At 40.5% G+C, this 25,178-nt stretch overlaps 2 protein-coding genes across 5 annotated transcripts; both read right to left on the bottom strand.

The window, feature by feature from the left end:
* Positions 1 to 2,338: 2,338 nt before the first annotated feature.
* asmtl (acetylserotonin O-methyltransferase-like) lies at positions 2,339 to 20,929 on the bottom strand. Of its 3 annotated transcripts, none has more exons than XM_079518463.1 (15): positions 20,823 to 20,929; positions 19,624 to 19,743; positions 19,108 to 19,239; positions 18,912 to 18,959; positions 18,763 to 18,827; positions 18,600 to 18,664; positions 17,166 to 17,274; positions 16,374 to 16,785; positions 16,037 to 16,273; positions 15,787 to 15,949; positions 14,934 to 15,133; positions 14,684 to 14,816; positions 14,429 to 14,569; positions 14,173 to 14,295; positions 2,339 to 3,225 (listed from the first exon to the last, which is right to left on the bottom strand). In XM_079518463.1, the coding sequence occupies exons 2-15, from the start codon at positions 19,714 to 19,716 to the stop codon at positions 3,020 to 3,022; spliced, it is 2,127 nt and encodes a 708-aa protein (XP_079374589.1). In that variant the 5' UTR covers positions 19,717 to 19,743; positions 20,823 to 20,929; the 3' UTR covers positions 2,339 to 3,019. The 3 variants fall into 3 exon arrangements, with proteins under 3 accessions (XP_079374589.1, XP_079374587.1, XP_079374588.1); XM_079518461.1 differs by lacking the exon at positions 2,339 to 3,225 and adding an exon at positions 13,069 to 13,941; XM_079518462.1 differs by lacking the exon at positions 2,339 to 3,225 and adding an exon at positions 13,069 to 13,941 and having other exon boundaries at positions 20,827 to 20,926.
* Positions 20,930 to 21,287: 358 nt separating this feature from the next.
* p2ry8 (P2Y receptor family member 8) lies at positions 21,288 to 25,023 on the bottom strand. Of its 2 annotated transcripts, none has more exons than XM_079518214.1 (3): positions 24,916 to 25,023; positions 22,772 to 23,073; positions 21,288 to 22,636 (listed from the first exon to the last, which is right to left on the bottom strand). In XM_079518214.1, the coding sequence occupies exons 2-3, from the start codon at positions 23,053 to 23,055 to the stop codon at positions 21,922 to 21,924; spliced, it is 999 nt and encodes a 332-aa protein (XP_079374340.1). In that variant the 5' UTR covers positions 23,056 to 23,073; positions 24,916 to 25,023; the 3' UTR covers positions 21,288 to 21,921. The 2 variants fall into 2 exon arrangements, with proteins under 2 accessions (XP_079374340.1, XP_079374339.1); XM_079518213.1 differs by having other exon boundaries at positions 24,912 to 25,005.
* Positions 25,024 to 25,178: the final 155 nt, after the last annotated feature.

Here is a 25,178-nt window from a genome sequence, read left to right as displayed (position 1 = left end):
CTCATTTGAGGCTAAAGTGATGGTGAGGTCAACAAACATGTACAACAGCAAGTGCTTGTTGAGCATGTTGAACTCACTTGACAATTCTCTTGTACTTTCTCCTTGGTAGATTTGGGTATTGTGACAACACCATTCTATAATGGAAAAATAGTTAATACATATAATAATACATGCATACTACATAGTTTACGGCAATAATAATTGAAAGAGTTGTTAACCTTGGGGATAATGTGCTTTTATGGCCTACAGACCAGACTAGATTGTCAATATTATGACATGATTAATACCTGTATGCTCCAGCGTATGCAGATTTGAGCAGGTGTGCGTTGGTACTTCGTGCAAGCTACACACACACACGTACTGTTTATTTCCCCCTGTGCGTCATGGTGTGTGTGTGTGTGTGTGTGTGCGTGCGTAGGCACTCGTAATGTTTTGGGCTCCTGCTTAGATCAGAACATGGAAACATTTTTCAGACGATTTGATATAGGCTACTTGTGCGCCCTGGGCTGTGCGACTGTAATTGCCATATAGGACAAAAATATAAAGTAGGCCTAATGTTACTCAATTGGAGAGAATACATATATATTTTCGTCATAAATATAGCTTATATAATAAAATAAATACCAAGCTGTTGTGGCTGTTTATGGATCTTCCATACTGAGTTCCCTAACACTGAGTGTAAAATTAATAAAGTGTAAAAATGGCCAATAGAGGCTATGCGCATGCATAAAGTGAATGGCAAATCGAGTGGCAAAGCGACAGGCAATGTGAGTTTAACATTATTTAATGTCGTTTAATGCAATTAGATAGGACTTTTCTGTTTGGATGCTGTCAATGCCAGAATGTAGTTTTTTGCCACTCCGCGTTCCGGCATAACTTCCAGGTTTGATGATGATGTCACACGCATACCCTCTATGTGTTTTTTTCCCTTATTACTGTGGGAGAGTGCAAATGTGCAATCATCCAATCCACTAAGCAACTCAAAGCCAGGGTGAATACCAACCACTTTTGTCAACGAATGTCTGATCCTTACAATCTATACCTCGTTGTAAAGGTGACTAATCAACGATTAAAATGATATAAAATACAATACCAATTGGTATTATTGAAGTGGAGAAATGATGGACCAAAGTTAAGTTTCCAAACTTTTGTTGCCGAGTTTAGTATCAATGCGCCGGGGCAGTTTCAGCACCATGGACAGCAATTTCATGCATATGGCAGAGGAGGGAGAAAGGTGAAATATATTACCTGTATACATAACACATCCATTTACTATGAATACCGGCAGACACAAGGTCACTCACTCTCATGTTTGTTTGAATTGTTTCTCTAGCATTTTGAAATATATGTTGCTGCATACAGCTTGTCTCTGCTGGATCGCCTGGATGGAAAATATAAATACAAGCATATCCCAGATCAAAATGGAAGCGTAGTGGACTGCTAGGTTAGGCAACCTGGCAGGGAGTGTTATAAGAGGGTTGTTAACGAGGCTTTTTCTATGTTCTTTCCCCATGCATGCCGTTTCCAATGCAATATACATTTCCATCCTAAACTAGAAATGATTGTTCCTGAATGTGGGGTCGCTGCAAGCAAAAACATTTTTTGTAGTATAGTACAAATGCAGTGAAGGTCCCAGCAATCTGTGCGTCATGTAGGAATTACTGACAAATAATTTGAATAAAGATTTTATTGTCAAAGTCATGTGACCAAATAGTTTTGAGGATTTTTGCATGCATGTAGGCACAATTCCGATCTCATCCAGATCTGGTCCATATGCCTAATGCACTTTGCTCTATGGGACTGTTCTCTTCCTGCCGTCGCATGAAATGCAGACCAGCCTCTCTGTAGTGAAAATATTAAGAACGTTTTACCTGCTCACCAATACAAAGGCAGCTTGTGTAATTAGAAAGCCTACTTTCCTTAGTGGACGCACTCTGAGCCCCCCAACACATACTTTTTGTTTTTCAACTGGAAAAAATATACTTTGTTACTCCACTGCGGCCTCTACCATTATTGGCAAGAGAAAAAAAATCCCTTTCTGTCCAAAGTACATGTGGCGGGGGTCTCAGAGTGCATCCACTATGGTAAGACTATAGAGACAACGCTCTGGCTGCTCCTCCTCACTGTCAAGTCACAGACACATTCTGACACCCACTTGTGAGTCTCCATGAAACCACACCTTATAAAGCGTTCCTGCTTTGAATGACCAAATGTGCAACCAAGTGCAGGGCAAAAGAAAAGTTAAACAGTCATTAACATTGTAATCTCTATAAACAGATCTGCATACATAGATGATAGTCAATGGGTTCCGAGATTGAAATAGAAACAAGTCCAAGCGAAATGTTTATAGATCCTGTCATGAAGGTCCTCTTTATATCAATATCATTCAGAGGAACAGTTCCACCAATGAGTTATACAAATGTAAATGTAATGGGTAGCTCCACCATCAAAACTAAATCGCAGTGGAGGCATGTTTTTATTCCAGGCATAGATTGACTCCGCTCTTGATAGGGTTCCAAATGGCATACCATGGCATACCGTATGTTCCTAAAACAAGTTAATATCGGAATAGTGATATATTATTGATTGCAGCTGTTACAATTCCAAACATGCAGCTACTTTAATTACTATATTAGTAGCTTAATGACTATAGTAATACAAATTATTGTCTTTTTATGTCCAATGTTTAAGTTCATAAAGTTAACATAAGTAAACCAACTTTTGTGTGACCAGTAGGGCATTAATTACAAAAATAGTTAAAATACAGAGATAAGAGGTTTCTGCCTGACAGTATGCAATGTGGCATGAGTGTGGAAATAATATAGTAGCCCTCTCCATCATCAAAGTTGCCCACCCAATGATGTATATGCTGCAGCGAATATGCTGTAGCCCTAATCTTCACGTTAAAAATCCTGAATCGGGCCTTTTGTGTCCCACAATCGTAGATGTATTCCTAAACGTATAGTTTTGAAAAGGTTAGCCTTAATATGTGAGCTCTTATTGGTTATGGCTGTGTTAGTCACTCTTTGATGCAGAGCATAGCGTCCAGCAGTCTGTCTGTGTGTCGTATGTGTGCTGTGGTGAAGCCATGGCTCTTCAGCAGGAGGCTGTATTCTGTGGCACTCCTCTGTCTCCCATCCGTCATGCTGAGAGCCTGGAGAAGCCCGCGGCTCGGCCCTCTTCTGTCTTCATCCAGAAAGATCTCACTGATCAGGAGCCCACAGTCTGGCAGAAAATGTAAGCACATAACATGGAAGTAGCCTACATGTATGGTACGATATGGTATGGTATGGTGGATATGGTGTACAAAATCACACTCATGGCATCGGATGCGTCTTTGAAAGGCCTATCTTAGTGTATGTGGTTCAGTGCTGATAATTACTGCAAGCCGGAGAAAAAAAACAAAAACTAACCCTTTGTCACATGTAAACATTGCAATTGCAACATTGCTCAATGCTCATCAGGTTGCACACCTGCTGCTCATTCGTGATTGCAGATGCTGCCCCGCCCAACACCCTATAAATACTGCTGACTTCCAGACTTCAAGTTTTCCACACTCATGTTCTCTCACTCAGTCAACTCCTCTTACAGTCATGTGATTTTTATGGTCCTATCAGGGCTTGCCTAGTAGCTACTCTCCTTTTTTTCAGTTTGGCTGACATATCCAGGCACTTTTGGTTATTTTTCTGTCTTTATTGACTCCTGACTCAGTTTAATCCTACTTTAAAATGAGTCCTCATCCACTTATTTCCTGCATTGCATGAGAGTGACCCAAGACATATCTTTTCACTTTGCCCAAATTAATCCATGAAATCTACTTATTAGCAGTTTCTTGGAAACTCATTTAAGATTGAGTCAAGGTGTCCCAAAATGATATGTATGGCTGTGGACCCCATCGCAAGATTTGTGCCAGGGACCCCCCAGAAGAGAATGATTCAACATAATAAAAAAAGCATTGCAGCATTGTGAGCTTGTACAACTGCATTTTTTTCAGAACTGCTGTTCTAAAGAGTTTTCTGAAAAACATGTTGCTATATAGTAGGGATGCACCGAAAGGGAAATTCTTGGCCGAAACCGAATATAGGAAACAGTTGGCCGAAAAACTAATACCGAATATCCGAATATGATTAATATTATATATATTTTTTCCTACCATTGCTGTCATGGCCGTACCTTAAAGCTACCTGATTTATGGCAAAAGAAATGGTTATGGCAAAACTTAACTTAAATAATAATCACTATTATGGGTCCATAAAACATTTATTCAGCTCTTTTGAATGCATTAATTGCATACACTATTCGGTGATATATTTTCTGCCTATTCGGTCCGCAACCGAATAGGCCGAAAATGCATTTTTAGCCATTTTCTGCCGAATATCTTCTGCGGCCTAATATTCGGTGCATCACTACTATATAGCTAAAGTCCCAAGACAGATGCTTTCCCGGTTTTAATGGGTTAAAGTAGTATGCTGGACCAGTGTGTTCAAAGTCTGGAATAATCTTTCTTCTGTCTGTTTTATCAAAAAACAACTTGCTGTGGACGATAAAATAATGTGATTGATTTATTTACACACACACTGTAGTTAGCAGAGCAGTGTGTTGGACAAAAACAAAAGGGAACATATTTAAGTTTAAGTTACTTATCATTGTGGTCATTTTAGTCTGGGGGGACAGACTAGAGAAACATTCTGGATATAGTCACTCTTAAAGCAACAGTATTCCTCCCTGGTCTGAATGATGACATTCATGACTTCTCTACCTTTCTTTAAAATATCTTATATCTTACATTAATGTTGAGTTATTGATACTGACTTCTCTCTAGTCCCCTCAACAACTCAGTCAGTGTTGATTTCGTCGACTAAAACTATGACAAAAAATGTTAGTCGACTACCCTTTTTCACTGATAAAACAAAACAACTGCTATGATGACTAAAACTAAGACTAGTATATTGACAATTTCATCAACAAATAAGTACTAGTGGAGAAGAGATCCAGTAGAACTAAGCGCTTGGGTGTGAAAATAGAAGATTTTCTGAACATCTTAAAGCTCAGCTAGTAGAAATGCTATTTTCAGCATGCAACAAAGTGTAAATTCAGCCATTACGGCACCATCAAAGCACATTCTAGTGAACAAAATCAACTGTAGATTTAGTCGACTAAAATATTGTCCAATCATAGTGATATATTGACTCATACAGAACTGGCAGGATAGCAGCTTGAAGGGAAGGGAGGAATATTGAATTTTCTACACTGGTGTGACAAAACACTGCAAGGCTGCCTCCTAGTGGCACAATAACACCACCTCAGTGTCTCAGGTATAGTATGGCTTAGAAAGCTGAAGCACCATTTCCCCCAGAAAAGACAGGAGAATGCATCAAACATATACTGTAGGTACATCATACAACACAAGCCAAGTAGTCAGTGTGCAATGTGCATTCTCAAAGCGTATTTACGACTCAAACCAGACAGATTCCCAGGTGTCCTGTGCTACCTCAGGTGGTGTGTCAGAGGTCACCCCCTGACACACCACGGGATGTCGGGATGGGGCACAAAGACAAAAACATGTCAATTAATTCAAACTGTGATAAGTTTTCATGTACTTTACATCACATATCAGTCTGATTGTCATTCACATAATTGTGGTAAATTACTTTTATTTTGATTTATTTTTTTATTTTTTGGTGGGGGCTGGGGGCATTAAACACGATTGGAAAATATTAAAAACATATTTCTGTTTGCCAGTCCCCAGACAGCTCATTCCACTGATTTTATTCATTGCTTCAATAAAGTTGTCTTTGTTTGTTTTCTCATGTCCCCCATGTAAAGCACATTTTTGAGTATTCATATAGACTACTTGAACATTCCTAAAATTACTAGCCTACCACCTTGATATAAAATAAAACAATTATTGCTTAAGCTTATGTAGTAACTATTCATTGATTCACTCATATACCAAAATCCATTTGAAAAAAAGAGCTTCTCACTGTTAAAAGTACGAACGCTCGTTTATTTTTGATTGCAATGAAATTATGTATTTCCATCAGCCGTGTGTGTGTGTGTGTGTGTGTGTGTGTGTGTGTGTGTGTGTGTGTGTGTGTGTGTGTGTGTGTGTGTGTGTGTGTGTGTGTGTGTGTGCGCGTGCGTGCGTGCGTGTGTACTAGGCTGTACTGTACCATGTTTTGTTTGGTTACCCAAATAATTCTGCTACCCTCATTCTATTTGACCAACACAACCTATCGTCGGTAACCTGACTCCGCCAGATGGGGCAGCAGAGAGTACACTGGGTTCCCCTGTGTACTCTCTGCTGCCCCATCTGGCGGAGTCAGGTTATATCGTCGGATGATGGGAACTAACTAACTTATTGGGAAGGCAACATCATGGTGTCTATGTAACTTAAATACTCCCACCCTGCCACTCGGTGGTGCTATTGTGGCAGTTTAAACCTTAATGTCTGTTAAACGTGACATTTTGACATAGGTTTCCTATTGTAATAATAATAATAATAATAATAATAATAATAATAATAATAATAATAATAATAATAATTATTATTATTATTATAATAACGTTTGTGACTTTGGTTGCGGGTGCACCACACACACACATACAGTCGATCTGTAAATGTAACAACGTTATAATTATGACTGATAACAGTTCACTTCTTTTGAAAATGTATCGCGATACTATACGTACATACGTCTTCTCAGAGAAACCGCAGCACGCATGCGCCACGCGTGCGACACGGGCCTCATTCCTGATTCTGATTGGTCAACTCAACGTACTCATTCCTGATTCTGATTGGTCAACTCAACCGATTGGCCAAACTTTGAACGCTTCAGCGGTAAATACCATCGACGAGAGCAGAGCAGGTGTAGTCTTGTAGCGAGAGAGGAGAGAGAAGCCACGGAAAGAGAGAGACAGATAACCAGTTATCACTACAAGTTCTACCGACCGACATAAACAACCAACTGACCAACTGACTAACTGACCGACCCGGACCAACCAACTGACGGAACGAAAAGTTACCCCCGACCGACAAGTTACCCGTCCAGTTACCAAACCGTCCAGTTAACCGTCCAGTTAACCAACCGAGCGACCGTCCATCATGGGCCAGTGCGTCTCAGGACCCAAACCCCGTCGTCCGGATCCAGTCGGCGACACCCAGAGGACCAGCTGGGACTCCCTTCAGCCCTTTAATCAGGTAAATGTCATTAATATAATCATCATCGTCGTCCAACCTGTTTTAGTTTGATGGTGAAGTTGACATGTTTGGAAGCCTGTGGCCGTGGCTGAGCTTCAACAACGGGCGTTTAATTTAAACATGGAAGCCGTTTAGCTCTAAAGTTGTGGACCTCTCGTTCCAAACGGACTCTGCGCTATATGTTATTTATTGTATTGTGGTTCTTATTTTGATATCATTTGAACTTGTGTTAACGGCATAGTAAATAAGAATGTAGCTAGCTAAATTGTTTTGATTTTAAATTAGACCGGTAACCGGACTGTATCCGTGTACAGTAGTCCTACATGCACGTTTTGATTTGAAAATAGACTGGACGTTAAACGTATTACAGGTCTGTATTAACGCGGGGACTTGTACAAATGTCCCAATGGATTGACCATTGGCTCCTTTCTGGCTAACACTCTTTGTTGTGATTATGATCGTTCTCTCAGAGTTAAATTGACACTTTACAGTGAGATTGTACTGCAGTATCAAATGGTGGTCCTTGGCTTAGCCTAATGTAGGCTATATTAACCTAAACCAACATGGTCCGAAGTCAGGTACACCTGTTAGGTTGAAACGTTTCCGTTGGCTCTGTCCGTGGAGAGGTAAATGCAACTGTGAAAAGGACATTAACTGCGGGCTGATTTCTCAGTGTGTGTGTGTGTGTGTGTGTGTGTGTGTGTGTGTGTGTGTGTTCTTCAATCAGATTCATCTTGGAGAACTAAATAAATAACAATATTCTCATCTGTTTAATTTCCAGGTTGATTTGAAGATACATGGTGCCATCCTGCCACTCCCATGGGCTACAGGACCCACACTGGAGGTAAGTGTTTCATGAGAAATTATATGAGGAAAGGACCATGAATGTCATTTCCTCATACATGTATTTACTAATGTTGAATGGACATGCTTGACACATTAAAGCAAAATTACACTTGGGTAAATGGTGCATTTATATGGCGCCTTTATCCAAGGCGCTTCACATAGATTGTGCATTACATTCACCCATTCACACACACATTCATACACGATGGCAGCGGAAACCATGCAAGGCACCAACCAGCACATCAGAAGCAATTAGGGGTTCAGAGTCGCGCTTCAGAGTCTTGCTCAAGGACACTTCGACACTAACTCTGGGGAGCCCGGGGTGGAACTGGCAATCTTGCGGTTACCATCCAGCCACTCTAGCCACCGCTTGACACATTAAAGCGAAATTACACTTTGAGTTTCCCTGTTGATAAAAAAAATCTAAATTCTAAATATTCTCCCAATTAACTTTGCACAATGAAACCGGTCTCAAACTCAATCTTTTAGCATGCAAACAAACAAAGTGGATTCTGACCATAATGTAACATGATCCTCTGAGATCTGTTTCACTGTGCAATGTAATTCAATAGGGAGACTATTTTGGACTATCAATTTCTAATCAACACAACTGAAGATGTCTCACCATTTATTTGAAATGACATCCTATTGTTAATGTGCCTATTAAAGATTTAAAGACTATTTTAAAGAAAAAGTTGAAGTTCTATATTCTGATTGTAATCATCGCTTAGACTTAGAGTGTTTGTTCAGCAACTGGGGTTCCCCCGTCTCTCAAGCTCTTTGATAATTTTTATTTTTATTTTTTGTAACCATATCTTTTTGTTTTACTACCAACTCTACTTTAAATGAAATATTGTAGTTCATCTGAAATAAGTATTAAAATGGTTAACACTATTCTTCTTCTTCTGCCAGGTTGCAGTAACTGACGAGGGATACAGCACTCTGGAGACAGTCCGTGGTCGCAGCAGCTCCAAGAAGCCTGTGAAGAGAGTCACATTTAACCCTCAAGTTCAGGTACGAGTGTTTCATTAATAATACGTTAGTTACATTGGCATGATTGCATATCTCTGGCTCTGCTGTCGGGAAGAAACCACCTAACTCCAAAATGTTCATTTTTCAGGAAATTAAGAAAACCTTATATTTTGAAAACAAAGCAATACTGCCTCATCAGTTGGTGTTGTGAGTGTGAGAGTGTTATATTATCAATTACTTGCATGAGAGGGGGAGAAGTGGTGGAGTTAGTTGCTTTAGCATACAGTTTGAGGGTCCAATGCAGTCAAGAGGTTTTGTCCAAAGCGTTTTTTTACTACTTTCCATTGGTTCAATATTTTCAAAACGACTCACAGACGTAATTCTAGCATCAATAGCTAGAATTCAATATGCTAGTTCAATAGCATTGATTTATATATAATACAAATAAAAAATGGAGTTAGGTGGTTTCCTCCCGACAGCAACGATATGTAAACACATAAAAATCATAACAGCTTCTTAACAACAATATAAACTAACCCATTTTCTTTTTTCTTTTCTACACAGGTGCAGGAGTTCGAACGGGAGACCCACGAGAGAATCAGACTCATAATCATACCTGATTCTGAGTCTGATTCTCTTGAGTCACCCGTTCCTCCTAGGGTTAGGGTGGCGAGGAGGAAGCCGAGGCAGACTGTCACTGTGGTGAACTTCAAGTGGGACGACGTATTGAGAGAGGTGTATCGGAAGCCTCTGGCCATGGCCATGAACCCAGGCCTTGTTTAGGGTGGGTTCATCCACCAATGGACACAATGGACAATGGTTCAATGGACAAGACGTCCTTCGCCCGGCGGAAGGGTAGTTACCACTAAAGCCCAAACCACACCAAAGGGTCGACAAAACGTTTTTTAAGGTCAACCACATTAATGCAACTCATTGCAGTGGTTGACCTTGGTTTTGTCCCGACCCGACCCTTTGGTGTGGTTTGGGCTTTAGAGTGACGCCTTGATGCCCTGGAGACTTGTACATATGTGTAAATATTTTTGTAAATACTTTTATATTGTTTTTATTTTGTGAAATGTACATAGTTTGCATTTATTTAGCTGTTGCCTGTTATACTGTTGTTTGTTTGTTGTTTGTAGAGTTATTGTAGAGTTGTAGAGTTATTGTAAATAAATGAGTGTGTGAGATTAACATTTTTGCATTTATTTTTACCTGTGAAACAGATTATTTGAAATGAATATGCTAACAGCCTGAATAACTTTAAACATCTGCTCTTTAAACATCCATCAAAATGGGCAAACAACTTCACACAAATTCTTTACACAGCAACCACCAAACATAACATAATAGGACATGGAACATGTCCCAAATAATATAGAACTGAGTGATTAAAAAATAGCAGACCTACAAGCTCATATCTTGTTGTAGATCTGCTATTTTTCAATAGCAGCAATTGAAAGATCGTGAAAATGTGGCACAAATCTTTGAATATATATTCTTTCAGAGCAAACGTTTTTAAATCTTTGCTTCTGGGGGAGTCCCCAACGACATATTTTCAGATGGGGGTCGGCGGCCAATTACATATATCTTTGGGGGTCCTTGACATAAATGTTTGAGACATAGAAACACACCACCTGGGATCGCAGGATACGTGTCTCCCATCATGCAATCTGCCTAAAGTTGCCATGTCCACCTCCTGCAACTGGAACCCATACACCTGAGAGAGGAAGGACGGACGGTGGTGGTCGTGGCGGCGGTGGTGGTAGGGGTGTAGGAGAACGAAACTGGGTATATGGATATTGACAATGGTTTGGAATGGGCAGTATGTTTCTGGAACACCTTGTGTTTTCCCACTGATCTTTACCATTAATTTTGTATTACCGACTTCCCTCATTTGAGGCTAAAGTGATGGTGAGGTCAACAAACATGTACAACAGCAAGTGCTTGTTGAGCATGTTGAACTCACTTGACAATTCTCTTGTACTCTCTCCTTCTTGGTAGATTTGGGTATTGTGACAACACCATTCTATAATGGAAAAATAGTTAATACATTACGGCAATAATAATTGAAAGAGTTGTTAACCTTGGGGATAATGTGCTTTCATGGCCTACAGACCAGACTAGATTGTCAATATTATGACATGATTAATACCTGTATGCTCCAGCGTATGCAGATTTGAGCAGGTGTGCGTTGGTACTTTCGTGCAAGCTACACACACACACACACGTACTGTTTATTTCCCCCCGTGCGTCATGGTGTGTGTGTGTGTGCATGTGTAGGCACTCGTAATGTTTTGGGCTCCTGCTTAGATCAGAAAATGGAAACTTTTTTCAGACGACTTGATATAGGCTACTTGTGCGCCCTGGGCTGTGCGACCTTAATTGCCATATAGGACAAAAATATAAAGTAGGCCTAATGTTACTCAATTGGAGAGAATACATATATATTTTCGTCATAAATATAGCTTATATAATAAAATAAATACCAAGCTGTTGTGGCTGTTTATGGATCTTCCATACTGAGTTCCCTAACACTGAGTGTAAAATTAATAAAGTGTAAAAATGGCCAATAGAGGGTATGCGCATGCATAAAGTGAATGGCAAAATCGAGTGGCAAAGCGACAGGCAATGTGAGTTTAACATTATTTAATGTCGTTTAATGCAATTAGATAGGACTTTTCTGTTTGGATGCTGTCAATGCCAGAATGTAGTTTTTTGCCACTCGGCGTTCCGGCATAACTTCCGGGTTTGATGATGATGTCACACGCATACCCTCTGTGTTTTTTTCCCTTATTACTGTGGGAGAGTGCAAATGTGCAATCATCCAATCCACTAAGCAACTCAAAGCGAGGGTGAATACCAACCACTTTTGTCAACGAATGTCTGATCCTTACAATCTATACCTCGTTGTAAAGGTGACTAGTCAACGATTAAAATGATATAAAATACAATACCAATTGGTATTATTGAAGTGGAGAAATGATGGACCAAAGTTAAGTTTCCGAACTTTTGTTGTCATGCATATGGCAGAGGAGGGAGAAAGGTGAAATATATTACCTGTATACATAACACATCCAAAATGGAAGCGTAGTGGACTGCTAGGTTAGGCAACCTGGCAGGGAGTGTTATAAGAGGGTTGTTAACGAGGCTTTTTCTATGTTCTTTCCTCATGCATGCCGTTTCCAATGCAATATACATTTCCATCCTAAACTAGAAATTATTGTTCCTGAATGTGGGGTCGCTGCAAGCAAAACATTTTTTTTGTAGTATAGTACAAATGCAGTGAAGGTCCCAGCAATCTGTGCGTCATGTAGGAATTACTGACAAATAATTTGAATAAAGATTTTATTGTCAAAGTCATGTGACCAAATAGTTTTGAGAATTTATTTTCCAAATAAAGGGTGTGCATGTAGGCAAAATTCCGATCTCATCCAGATCTGGTCCATATGCCTAATGCACTTTGCTCTATGGGAATGTTCTCTTCCTGCCGTCGCATGAAATGCAGACTAGCCTCTCTGTAGTGAAAATATTAAGAACGTTTTACCTACTCACCAATACAAAGGCAGCTTGTGTAATTAGAAAGCCTACTTTCCTTAGTGGACGCACTCTGAGCCCCCCCAACACATGTATAACATTTACTTTTTGTTTTTCCACTGGAAAAAATATACTTTGTTACTCCACTGCGGCCTCTACCATTATTGGCAAGAGAAAACCTCAAGATTTTTCGTTCCGGTGAAAAAAATCCCTTTCTGGCCAAAGTACATGTGGTGGGGGTCTCAGAGTGCATCCACTATGGTAAGACTATAGAGACAACGCTCTGGCTGCTCCTCCTCACTGTCAAGTCACAGACACATTCTGACACCCACTTGTGAGTCTCCATGAAACCACACCTTATAAAGCGTTCCTGCTTTGAATGACCAAATGTGCAACCAAGTTCAGGGCAAAAGAAAAGTTAAACAGTCATTAGCATTGTAATCTCTATAAACAGATCTGCATACATAGATGATAGTCAATGGGTTCCGAGATTGAAATAGAAACAAGTCCAAGTGAAATGTTTATAGATCCTGTCATGAAGGTCCTCTTTATATCAATATCATTCAGAGGAACAGTTCCACCAATGAGTTATACAAATGTAAATGTAATGGGTAGCTCCACCATCAAAACTAAATCGCAGTGGAGGCATGTTTTTATTCCATAGATTGACTCCGCTCTTGATAGGGTTCCAAATGGCATACCGTATGTTCCTAAAACAAGTTAATATCGGAATAGTGATATATTATTGATTACAGCTGTTACAATTCCAAACATGCAGCCACTTTAATTACTATATTAGTAGCTTAATGACTATAGTAATACAAATTATTGTCTTTTTATGTCCAATGTTTAAGTTCATAAAGTTAACATAAGTAAACCAACTTTTGTGTGACCAGTAGGGCATTAATTACAAAAATAGTTAAAATACAGAGATAAGAGGTTTCTGCCTGACAGTATGCAATGTGGCATGAGTGTGGAAATAATATAGTAGCCCTCTCCATCATCAAAGTTGCCCACCCAATGATGTATATGCTGCAGCGAATATGCTGTAGCCCTAATCTTCACGTTAAAAATCCTGAATCGGGCCTTTTGTGTCCCACAATCGTAGATGTATTCCTAAACGTATAGTTTTGAAAAGGTTAGCCTTAATATGTGAGATCTTATTGGTTATGGCTGTGTTAGTCACTCTTTGATGCAGAGCATAGCGTCCAGCAGTCTGTCTGTGTGTCGTATGTGTGCTGTGGTGAAGCCATGGCTCTTCAGCAGGAGGTTGTATTCTGTGGCACTCCTCTGTCTCCCATCCGTCATGCTGAGAGCCTGAAGAAGCCCGCGACTCGGCCCTCTTCTGTCTTCATCCAGAAAGATCTCACTGATCAGGAGCCCGCAGTCTGGCAGAACATGTAAGCACATAACATGTAGTTATGCCTACACATATTGTGTGCAAAAACACTTAACACTAACACTAGTATGTCATAAGATCATAATAGCCACTGTGTGAATATAGTCAGTTATGTTTGTTTATGACATGAGCAAAATAGCGTGTGAATATGGTCAAAAAAATCAAAACACACACACACACACACACACACACACACACACACACTCTCTCTGAGCTTTACCTGGTGTGCAAGCATCTGAAATTTTACTGAGCAAGGTATGCACGTTCTCTTCCGACCAGTCATGGAGGATTCTTGCCAGGATGTACAAGTCTGCTTTGGGCAGCTCATCCTTAAAGAAATCTCCTGCAAAATGTAGTGAAAATGAAATGAGTAATAATTACCACTTGGACAGATTATGTCCTGTGACTCCTGTTAGAGTTCACACTAAATCCAACAGACTTGCATTGATGAAGAGAATTAGTTCACACAAACTGACCTGCAACAAATGATACCCTGTTGTCCATGTTCATTGGGCGGAAGTGCCCGCTCATCTCAACAACCTCGGGCAAGTCAAACACAGTCACAGTTAACCCAGGGTGGGCACTGGCAAGCTCATATGCTATGGCACCAGTACATCCTGCAGAAAAACAATACAAACGTTAAGTGACATATATCTCAGAATCCTGTAAACGTGACTCTACTAATAAGTCAGAACACGCCTTTAAAATTCAACGCCATCTCCCTACAGTACCTCCAAGGTCACACGCCGTTTTAAATCTGGAAAGATCAAAGGCTGTTGCTACAGCTTGCCCCGTCACTGTGACGACGCTGTGCATGGCTTTCATGAATCTCAGCTTGACCTCGTGTCTGTTGTAATAAGAATCCTGTGAAAATGGTCACAAACAGAAGTGCAGGAGTTGGACAGAGATGTTTCTACCAGTATGGACATCAATATTCCATCCACATCCTGAATATGTCTATCTGCATTGGACGGCAGTCACCTCAAACAGGTTGTTAGGCTTCTTGCCAAAGACCTTCTCATGTTGGTTGGTTCCTTCCTTGACAGCATCCTCAAGATGAGAGAAGATGGGCCACACCAGCTCGTTACAGTGCTGGATGTAGCCTTGCAGAGTGAGGGGGGCATCTGACCACAAGAATCTCTCAGCCAGGTCTGTGTTCTCATACACTGGCTTCTGGTATGCTGACCGGGGGGGGGGGGGGCCAACAAATTATTATTTATTATTTAACCCATTTTGACCTGAGATCAGATTCTAAAAATGTCTTCTACATCCTGTCAGTCGTTCTTCAATTTTTCAAAAATAGCAGACCTACATTTTTCAATAGCTAAAGCATAACATGATGCTAACACCAAAAGGGGTTCCCACCCAGAATGGGTTAATGACAAAAGGTTTATATTCAGAAGTTACAACCAACCATTATGTCCAGCCAGATGCATCCAGCTCATACCGAATATAACTACAAAATGTGGGGTTTTGCGATCCACCACATAGTTTGCCTAAAAGATGTGATGGTGAATTTTTATGATGCATTGATCTACACATTCAGTGGCCTCTGGATGTTGATAACAGTATGAGAACAGAAGAGTTAACCAGTTCTTTCTGGGCCCAAAACAAAACTTCTTTCAAAAGTAAGGTTAATCTGTTCAGAAGTTATGTGTATTTTGGTCTACACCCACTGCCACACCCCATTTTAACCAATCACCATCAGTTCTTTCTTTTAGCCTAGGACCGGCCTTTCCTAACAGACAAACAGACATGGTTGAAAACATGACCTCCTTGACGGAGGTAATGACTAAACATATATAGATTAACCAAGTGCAGACTGCAGACTAACCTCTCTCCTGGCTTTCTAGCAGTCCCAGAGATACACAGGCCTCCAACAAACGTTCAGTTCCCTTCATAGAGGCTTTGATCTCCTGGGCCACCTCTGATGCTTCCAGCCCCGGCCTGCTGTGTAGCAGGTCAAATACACGCATCTTGGACGCTGTGAACATTGCCTGAAACAGATCAGAAAGGTCACAGAGGCACAAAGACCTTTTTTATAGGGTATAGAATAGTTGTATTGTATTACAACATGGGCAAACCTTTGAGGCTTTGAATCCGTCCATCAGCTCAATTAATCGCCTCAAGTCCTCTTTGGTATTTGCGTGGTCCTCATGTTCTTGCAGGTTAAACTCATTCACATGCCCTCTGGTGGTTACCAGTGGTAATGTTGCATCTTCAAAGTCTTGTAACTCTGCCACTCTACTCTCTTTAGATAGGCTGTTGACCAAAGTCCAGGAGCTGTCACCCACTCCACTTTCACTGTCCTGTCTTTTCACCTAGATTGGGGTGAAGGGGGGGGGTCACAATAAAAATGGCACAATAGCTAAGAGAGGAGCAAATGATATAATTCCACTTCATATCAGAATTAAACTCTACCTTATGGGCTGGACTTTCAGAGGGGCTGTTCTGGACGTGGATGTCTGCCTTGTCTGGAGAGCTGTGACATGTTTGATTAGCAGGTGGGCCACTAATTGGGCCACTAATGGTTGGGCTGGGTGGCGGGCTGTGTTTGGCAGAAGAGCTCGTTAGTGCCGGGCTAGCTGGAGGACTGTGGTTCACCTGGTTGGCTGGGGGTCTAGTGAGTGTCGGCGTGGTTTGAGTGCTGTTGTCACTCAGGCACACAGAAGCACACTCCAGGTCTAGGGAGGATGGAGGTCGGTTGTAGATCAAGTCTAGTTGCTTGCAGAAGTGGTTGAGGGGAAAACCCACAACGTTGAGAAAGTCTCCATGGACATATTCAACCAGCATTCCACCCAGGGCCTGGATACCATAGCCACCAGCCTTATCCCTAACACACAGAAAAGATCATGCAACACATACACTTACATTATTGATACAAAGGAGGTGTTAATGTGTACGGTCATATACAGTGACAGTCTCAGCATATATTTCAGTACAAATAATTTAGAGCTCCAATACATACATAGCAACCCAATTTTCCAAATCCATGTCAATGCACTCTGTAACACTACGTCAATCATTTATTTCTGACTGAAGAGAGCCAAAAGAGACATTTATTGCATCAAAGTCCAGCAAAGCAGCAGGTTTATAATGTTTGCAATTCCTGGAGTTCCAAGATGACCCCCTGCCCACCCAAACTAAGCTGTTGCATGGCGAGGTTACAAATCAATATACATCTCTGCAGGTCCAGGAAGCATTCACACTCACATGGGTTCACCACTGTTAATGTATTCCCACAGCATATCTTCTGAGAGATCAGCAAACTTCACCTTTGTTTCTTCATAGAAGTCAATCATCTGATAATCGAGCTCTTCGTCTGGCGGAGAAGTGACAACCGTTATGAGGCAGTTAACCCATTTTGACCAGAGATCAGATTCTAAAAATGTCTTCTGTACATCCTGACAGTTTTCTGAAAAAGCTATGTTTCTATGCAAATATCAATGCAAATATCTTGGTCTCTGGCTCGATTCAAATCTATCATTTAAATGTCATATAGATAACGGAAAATCAACTTTAGTACTGGTGTTCTATATCGTAATAGAAACTGTTTTTCTTTTACAGTAAGAAAAAAACTAGTTCAACAACTCATACTACCAATTCTTGACTATGCAGATGTAGTGTATCAGACTGCCACTAAAACAAACCTTCTTCCCTTGAACTCAGTATATAACCGTTTATGCAGATTTGTCCTTGACTGCCCATATTTGACCCACCACTGTACCTTGTACGAAAACCTCAACTTACCATCTCCCACCTCAAGAAGACAGCAGCACTGGCTGCAGTTCATCTTTAAATGCATTCATTTCAATTATCCACAGTATTTAAAACAGCTTATGATACCATACACTTCTACACATCAACTTAGACATTGCTCACAGATTTACTTTAACATACCCACATCAGTTGGCAAAAAATCATTCATGTTCAAAGCTCCTAGTGACTGGAACAATCTACCTGTCCATATACGTTCAATAACATCTTTTCATTTGTTTAAAACTATGCTGTCCTCTCATCTTGAGACTACCTGTTCATGTTTTCACTAATCATCACTGTAATAGATCCATGATGCAATGATCCATGTGTTATGTCTACGTTATGTCCATGTTATGTGAAATGTTGTTTTGTTTTTGTTTTTTGTTTTTCCTGTTTGTTTTTGTTTATCTATGAATTGTATTGTCTTGTCTTGTTTTTGTCTGGTTGAATTGTCTGTAAAAAGTGTCTATGTACGAAGTGTACTTTGTAAATCGTGGTCCCCCTTGAAAACGAGATGGTTCATCTCAAGGGATTGTTCCTAATAAAGAAAAATGTCAGACTATGTCAGTTGTTCTTCGATTTTTCAAAAATAGCAGACCTACAAGCTCGTAGCGCGCCACTCGGTGGCACGCTATGAGCTTGTAGATCTGCTATTTTTCAATAGCTAAAGCATAACATAATGCTAACACCAAAAGGGGTTCCCACCCAAAATGGGTTAAGACAAGAGACTAAAAAAGTGACAAGATTTTGATTTGCACACTAGATTAAATCATACACCAGACCAATGTGGAAAAACTGATGTATAATAAATCTCATTAAGTTGTCTTGAATGATAACGCAAGTTAACTTGTAAAGTAAAACAAAAAGTAAAGAAGAATTTTGACTTACTTTCCTTTTCGTGGCATAGGATAATAGCTACTCCAGTGACAACACTATGCTCTTTACCACTCAAGCTGGAAAAGGGAGACAAAGTTACAAGAGGGAAGGATGTTCTTTCTATGTCATGTCTTGTCGAGTGTTGACATTGACAAACAATCTCAAAGACACTAACCTTGAAAGCATCCGGTAGGCATCATGCTTATCCACCGGCTTTTCCAGAATCATGCCATCTACTGTCTTGAGGGAAGAACATAATACATTGAAACTAGCCAGAATAAATGCAAACGATTTCAAATTCTTCTATGTCGTTATTTCTCTTACCACAATGGTATCTGCTCCAATCACCATGTCTGGAGTCTTCAGATGTTTCTAAAGCAAGCGAAAAAACAAAATGTTCCTGTTAGTTGCAAAATCAGTGGTTTTATTGTGTTCAACAAACAGCAACATGTTGTTTCTAAATCACTCGACACAATACAATCTCACATGCTTATGGATAGGTCATTGTAGAGCTACTCACAAAATGCATTCTCTTGGCCACCTCCAGAGCTTTCTGCTTTGCCGTCTCAACAGCATACTGATGCGGCTCTTTGAAAAGTCTCTTGTTAAGGGTTTCTTTGAACCAGGACGGCACCACTTCAAATCGTAATCCCTGCCACACATTGGAGTCAACATGGCCACAAAATAATTATCATTGGCATGGATCTTTCTGTACTAATTCTCATGTCTGATTTATTAGTTGCAAGCTGCTGATGCACACATATAACTACTTAAAACTCTGTACATAGAGTAACTGACTTGAGTTGCACACGACTTGGTGCTATTCTTTCACTCTACACCAAATGTCTTGGCCACAAATAGCCAATCTAGAAGCTCACAACAATCGCGTTGCGCTGCAAGCTTGTAGATCGGCTATTTTTGGTGGCCGTTCCCCCCTGAATAGGGATGTCAGGGTTCAGGTGGTAAAAACCACTGCAACACCTAAGCAGATCAGAGTATAGCTCATGACTTTATTGAGCAGTAGGTAGCTTCTTACCACATTGGTGAGAATCTCCAGTCTCCTTGGAGAAGCGCTGGCCAGCACCACCAGCTTGCCAGTGAGCTTGGAAATCACAGGGTTCATCACCATGGTGGCCTTCTCCTCGCTGCCCTTTCGCTGTAGAACAAAGTTAAACATTGAAAACGTTGGCACAGTTGTGTCAAACAGCCTAGCCCTAGAGACAATGTTGGGTCAGATGACTACAGCTGTCGAGTTATGCGTTACCACTGAAGTCAAGACCCACAATTTACATGCGAGTGTGCATGTGACACTGTAATGTATGCAACGTAGACAATGAACTACAGTTTGTCCTGAAAGCAATTTCCCACTCATTGTAACTGGTGCCTCAAGGCACGCATGTAAATAACGGGTACAACTTTTCAAACAATTGCATCCAATGCTCATGTTAATGCGTGCCTACACCCTACACTGTGCCAATCTATCCTCGAGTGGGGTTTTGCTGAAGATGCAGCATATTAATAATACAGGATGAATGATGATATACATTTTCAGGTAGGCTGTGTTTGGAATAAAATCACTTTATTGATTTTGTGATAGAAACTTGCATAAGAAGGGTGCTAAACGTTACAATACTATGTTTAAATAAATTCTAAATGATATCAGTTATAGCTGAGCTCTGCTGTTCTGGTAGCCTATTGAAATGGAGAAAGATAGATGATGAGCATAATAATTTGCACAGATCTCATTTATCTAAAGGCCAGTCAGTCAGTTCACAGTTCACACCAATGCGCATGCAGCAACTCCTTGCAACATGCAACTATACTTGCAACCAATGCCATTATATTGCAGTTGCATGATCGACGTGGAAAATGTTTTGTTGCAAGGAGTTTTGAGAACTTGCGACTAGTTGCATTGGTGCGCGGTCTGCTGTGGTCTCTAATGTTGCGTGCACACGGGCAGACGCAAAGACGCAGGCTACCACTACCATTCATTCATTGTCAATGGAAGCCAGCGACATGACGATGAAAGACGCAATGATGCATGTAGCTTCCCCAAATGATACTCCCGTTGTTTTTGCGTCTGCCCGTGTGAACCTATACTAAGTACTATGTAGCGAAGTTGGCCTTTTTACTTATGCCTATTGTATAAAAAGTAACACATAACGTTTAACCTTTAAGTGTTATCATTAGACATCGTTCATTCATGATGTAAAAGTACACTACAAAGTTACTCACCTACCAGCAGAAGGCAGGTTGGAAACTGAATGAAATGAACCTTTCTTTTTACTAGATTGTTTACTATGCAGCGTGACAGCGCTTACGTGATGACGTAGCCAATCGTGTCATCGCTGTATCAGCGTCGTATGCAATATGCATGGGGAGGGGGGGGGGGGGGGGGTAGAGTTCAAAGAAGGAGCGACTGAGACTTTACTTTCACATTCTAAAAAAAGGAAAGACAAGATCTAAACTATGTATCTATTTTAGAGCTTGTCATGTCAGCTAATGACAGCCAGGGTCTTCGGTGCAAGTATTATTGCAAACTGTTTCAGTTCCTAATATTATTGCAAACTGCTTCTGTTCCTAATATCTCTTAGCTTCCTTTTCTTTTTTGCATAACATTAAGAAGCAATTTCTTAACAAAAAAGAAGAAAATAAATACATATATATTACGAGTTATTATGTTTCAGGTAATTTGGCATTCTATTGCATATTTTATTTGCATGATACAATTAACAGTTCAGAAATACACATACATACAAAAAAACAATGAATAATCAAATGATACACACATATTTCCTTTAACGGAACTCACAAAAGCTGAAGTGTGATGTGGAAAACAAAGGATGTTGCAAAATGTCATGTGCACACTACCCCCCACCTCCAATACCACACAATGGAAAGTCCCACAAAGTCCCCAATACTTTTTGTGTTATCCTTTTATGTCTTATCCTTTTATCCTAAACCTCTGCAATGTTTTCATTTCTGACTATATTGATATATAAAACTGACCACATTGGTACCCCTGAGTCGTTTTAAAACCTTGGTGAGCATACAGATCCCCACAATATGTAACTGTTTTTAGATCGTTTTGAAATTTGTCTTAGCTTCTATTTGTAACCTATGTAATTCATATGTGTACCTTTGTATTCCTTTTCCTGATCTTCTGATGTATTGTGATGTTTTTTTTATATGATGTACTCGACGACACTGAAAATGAGTTTAATTACTCAGTGTAATTTCGAGAATAAATAAAACTTGAATGAATGATATATTCAATCAATCAATCAAAAAACACCACCACCACCTCTACCATCCCCCCAGCTCCTGCAGACATTTACAAGCTGCTTGCATTGTGCTGGTTGGTGTAGAGACTCTCCCTGTGCTCCAGTCTCACTGAGCTATCGCTGTTCAGACTCAGTCGTAGCATTTTCTGCAGCTTTTGCCGGAACTCCTTGGAAGCCAGGTAGTAGATGATGGGGTCCAGGCAGCTGTTCACACAGCTGAAGGTGAGAGACAGCTTGTAGGCCATGTAGAGGCCGTCCCCGTAGAAGAGCCGGCGCACAGTGTGCGCGACGAGGAGGATGTTGTTTGGGGCAAAGCAGAGGGTGAACACCAGGAGAACAATGACCGTCAGGCGTATGGCCCTGTCCTTCTGGTCAGTCTTGGAGTCTCTGGACAGCTTGCGTATGACACGGATGTAGCAGAACGTGGTGATGAAGAACGGGAGGAGGAAGAGGACGAAGACTAAGGTGAAGATGAAGGCGGCCCAGGCTGTTTTAGATGGCAGCATGTCTCTCTTCAGCATGTCAAAGCAGGTGGTGATTCCCAGGTCTTGAAAGTGCCAGGTGTGGTCCGTGGTCATTAAAGGGTAAAGGACGGCCAGGACCACGGCCCACATGCCGAGGCAGACAAGGATGGGGATGCACTTCATCTCCTTTGTCTGCCTGTACAGCATAGGCCGGACTATGCCCAGGTAGCGGTCAACACTGATGGCTGTCATGGTCAGGATGGAACAGTACATGTTGGTGAAGAAGACCACAGTCAGAATCCTGTGGGAGACATTAAAGAGTCATGAAGTACACACGCTTTCAGCTTCATCATTATTAATGTAAAAATACGTGTTTTTGCCTATTATACAAAGCACAAACAACAACAACACAAACAACAACAACAACAAAAGATACCTGCACATGCTGGATCCCAGGGTCCAATTGTATCCTTGCAGCAGATACATTATTTGGAATGGCAAGGCGACGCCAACCATCAAGTCTGTAAAGGTCAGGTTGATCATGAAGATGATGGATGGCGTCTTCGGAGATGTGCAGAAGAGGAGGAGGCACATGGAGAGGCCATTGCCAGCTAGATTGAAGACAGTAATGAAGATGTAAATGGCAGAGATGGCGATGCTGGCATCTGTGTTCTGGAACAGTGACAGGGTGGCATTGTCCAGCTTGGTACTGTTAGACATCTCTCATCACCGGTGTGCCTGGGTTTAAACAGAAAGGCAAATGCTTCAGAGGGAATTACAGTGACATGCATCTTGACCTTTGTTTCAAATCTGTATTCTCTACACATCTGAAGAACAAACAACACATTGCAGTTGTATTATGAAACAAAAGGTAGACAAGACTGACATCCTTCAATAATAATTCAACGTCCCCCATTTTTCATTGGCAATATACAGTAGATGACTATAGATAGAATACTGTACATGTCACTGATATGTCTATACCTCAGCGTCAATAACAATTGTCATCAGTGTTGCAATAATAGTCTTGTGCTTGCTCTTGTTATGTGTTATGTTCTGCATTCTGACACACATCTAGGGTCGGGTGTAGTCTTCACACAGGAAATGGGCATGTTTTATTTTGTGGTGAGGCATAGTAACTGCCACTGTAACTGTTGGCACATCTGCTTGAAGCCCTTCAAGCAGATGTGCCCTTTTTGATTAGAAAATGAATAAAATCTGCACATCCATTTTCTGGATGTGCGGATTTTATTCATTTTCTATATGTTCATTTTGAATCTGCACCCAGCACACGCCTGAAACTATATGAAACTGTCTGAGTAGAGCGGGCCTTTTCCCTTGAAGTGAACCCTTTTTGATTAGTTCATGCATGCACCTGAATGCTGGAGAAGTTGAATGGGATGTGGTCCGATATATATAAATATATATATCTAAATATTGAATCAAGTAACGTCTGGGGTAGACCACAGAAGTTAAAAAACAAATGTGTAAACTGCAGACTTGCAAAGAAAAGGATTCCAATATAAGTGTTTTAACATGAAGTAAATTGTTAAATTGAGATATATCAACCATGTAATGTAGTGAAACAAATATAAAATACATTTGTCTACTCAAAAAAGATGCTTGAATTTAATTCTGTCTGACAAGAAGCAGGGATAAAGGTACACCTGCCACCAAAGATTAAAATGAATGAAGTTGGGGATATCAAGAACAGACTAGGCGTGGATTCCACCCCGCCCCCACCCAACAAATTGGAGTATCTAATAAAAACGAATAGAATAGTATAGCACATCACTTAGTTCGGGTGCTGGGTTGGAAAGTGACATCAGAATAAGAAGAATAAACCTGCACACTCATCTTCTCCAATGTAATGTTACATTGGAGCAGATGAGTGTGCAGGTATTCTTCTTTCTCTAGTATGTAATAAATACACAAAATAATTGTGAATCTTTGTTCACATTCCTTCATAGATTTATATTCCTTGCAATTCTGAGACACAAAAAATTAAATTAGTTATTGTAGTGACTATAATAGAACTTCCTTGCCAGTCCATGGTGCTAATAGCTCTAAAAGTGGTTCTTTGGCTTGTAATCGGGGGAACCGCTTTTGGTGCTAATACAGTAGCCTATATAGCATCAATCTGTAAAGGTGGTGCTATATACATTGAACCATTAGAGGTTTGGAGCGTGTACAGATGGAGCTGCAGTGATGGCTGGCAGGCATGTCTCTTTTGAGGTCCCTGGAAATGTTCCTTGGACATAGGGCCAAGGAAACATAGGGCCTTCAACGAGGCATTCACATTGAGAACTAATATGCTTTATGTTATCCTTTATGGTATTTCAACATGCTCAACAAAAATATGTTATATGTTCTTTTATCTAGTTTTGGCAAATGTTAAAATATTGTAATATCACTCCATTGTTCTAATGTACAGTGTCTAAAGCTATTTGCTACACCTCAAAAGGTTTACTATCGGCATTATCTAAATAATATTATAATACTTTTAGCATTAGCATTGTATTATTAAACTGAAAGAAACAAATCAGACTAAAAGTGTAAGTCAGTTGAGTACTCACCTACTGTATAAGAAGACCACAGAAACAATTAAAGTAGAGCTGACATGTGATCCAGTTTGGGATGAATGCATACAGGCACTGTATACGGTCGACTGAGGAAACAAGGTCGTTTTGGCTGTTACTGTACATGATGAGGAAGTGACTTGTGTCGCTTTTCTTTTTTGCTGTTATCTGGAGGCCTACCAGGCCAGTAAGAGTGAGACTGCACTCTATCTTATCATGTTGAGATAGAAGACACAGAAGCCCATATTCTTTTTTAGCTGAAAA

The sequence above is a fragment of the Electrona antarctica genome, assembly GCF_951216825.1.
Source record: "Electrona antarctica genome assembly, chromosome: 13".
Lineage (NCBI taxonomy): Eukaryota > Metazoa > Chordata > Actinopteri > Myctophiformes > Myctophidae > Electrona > Electrona antarctica.
Note: the sequence above shows the minus strand (reverse complement) of the source record. Positions and strands in the feature narration are given on the sequence as shown.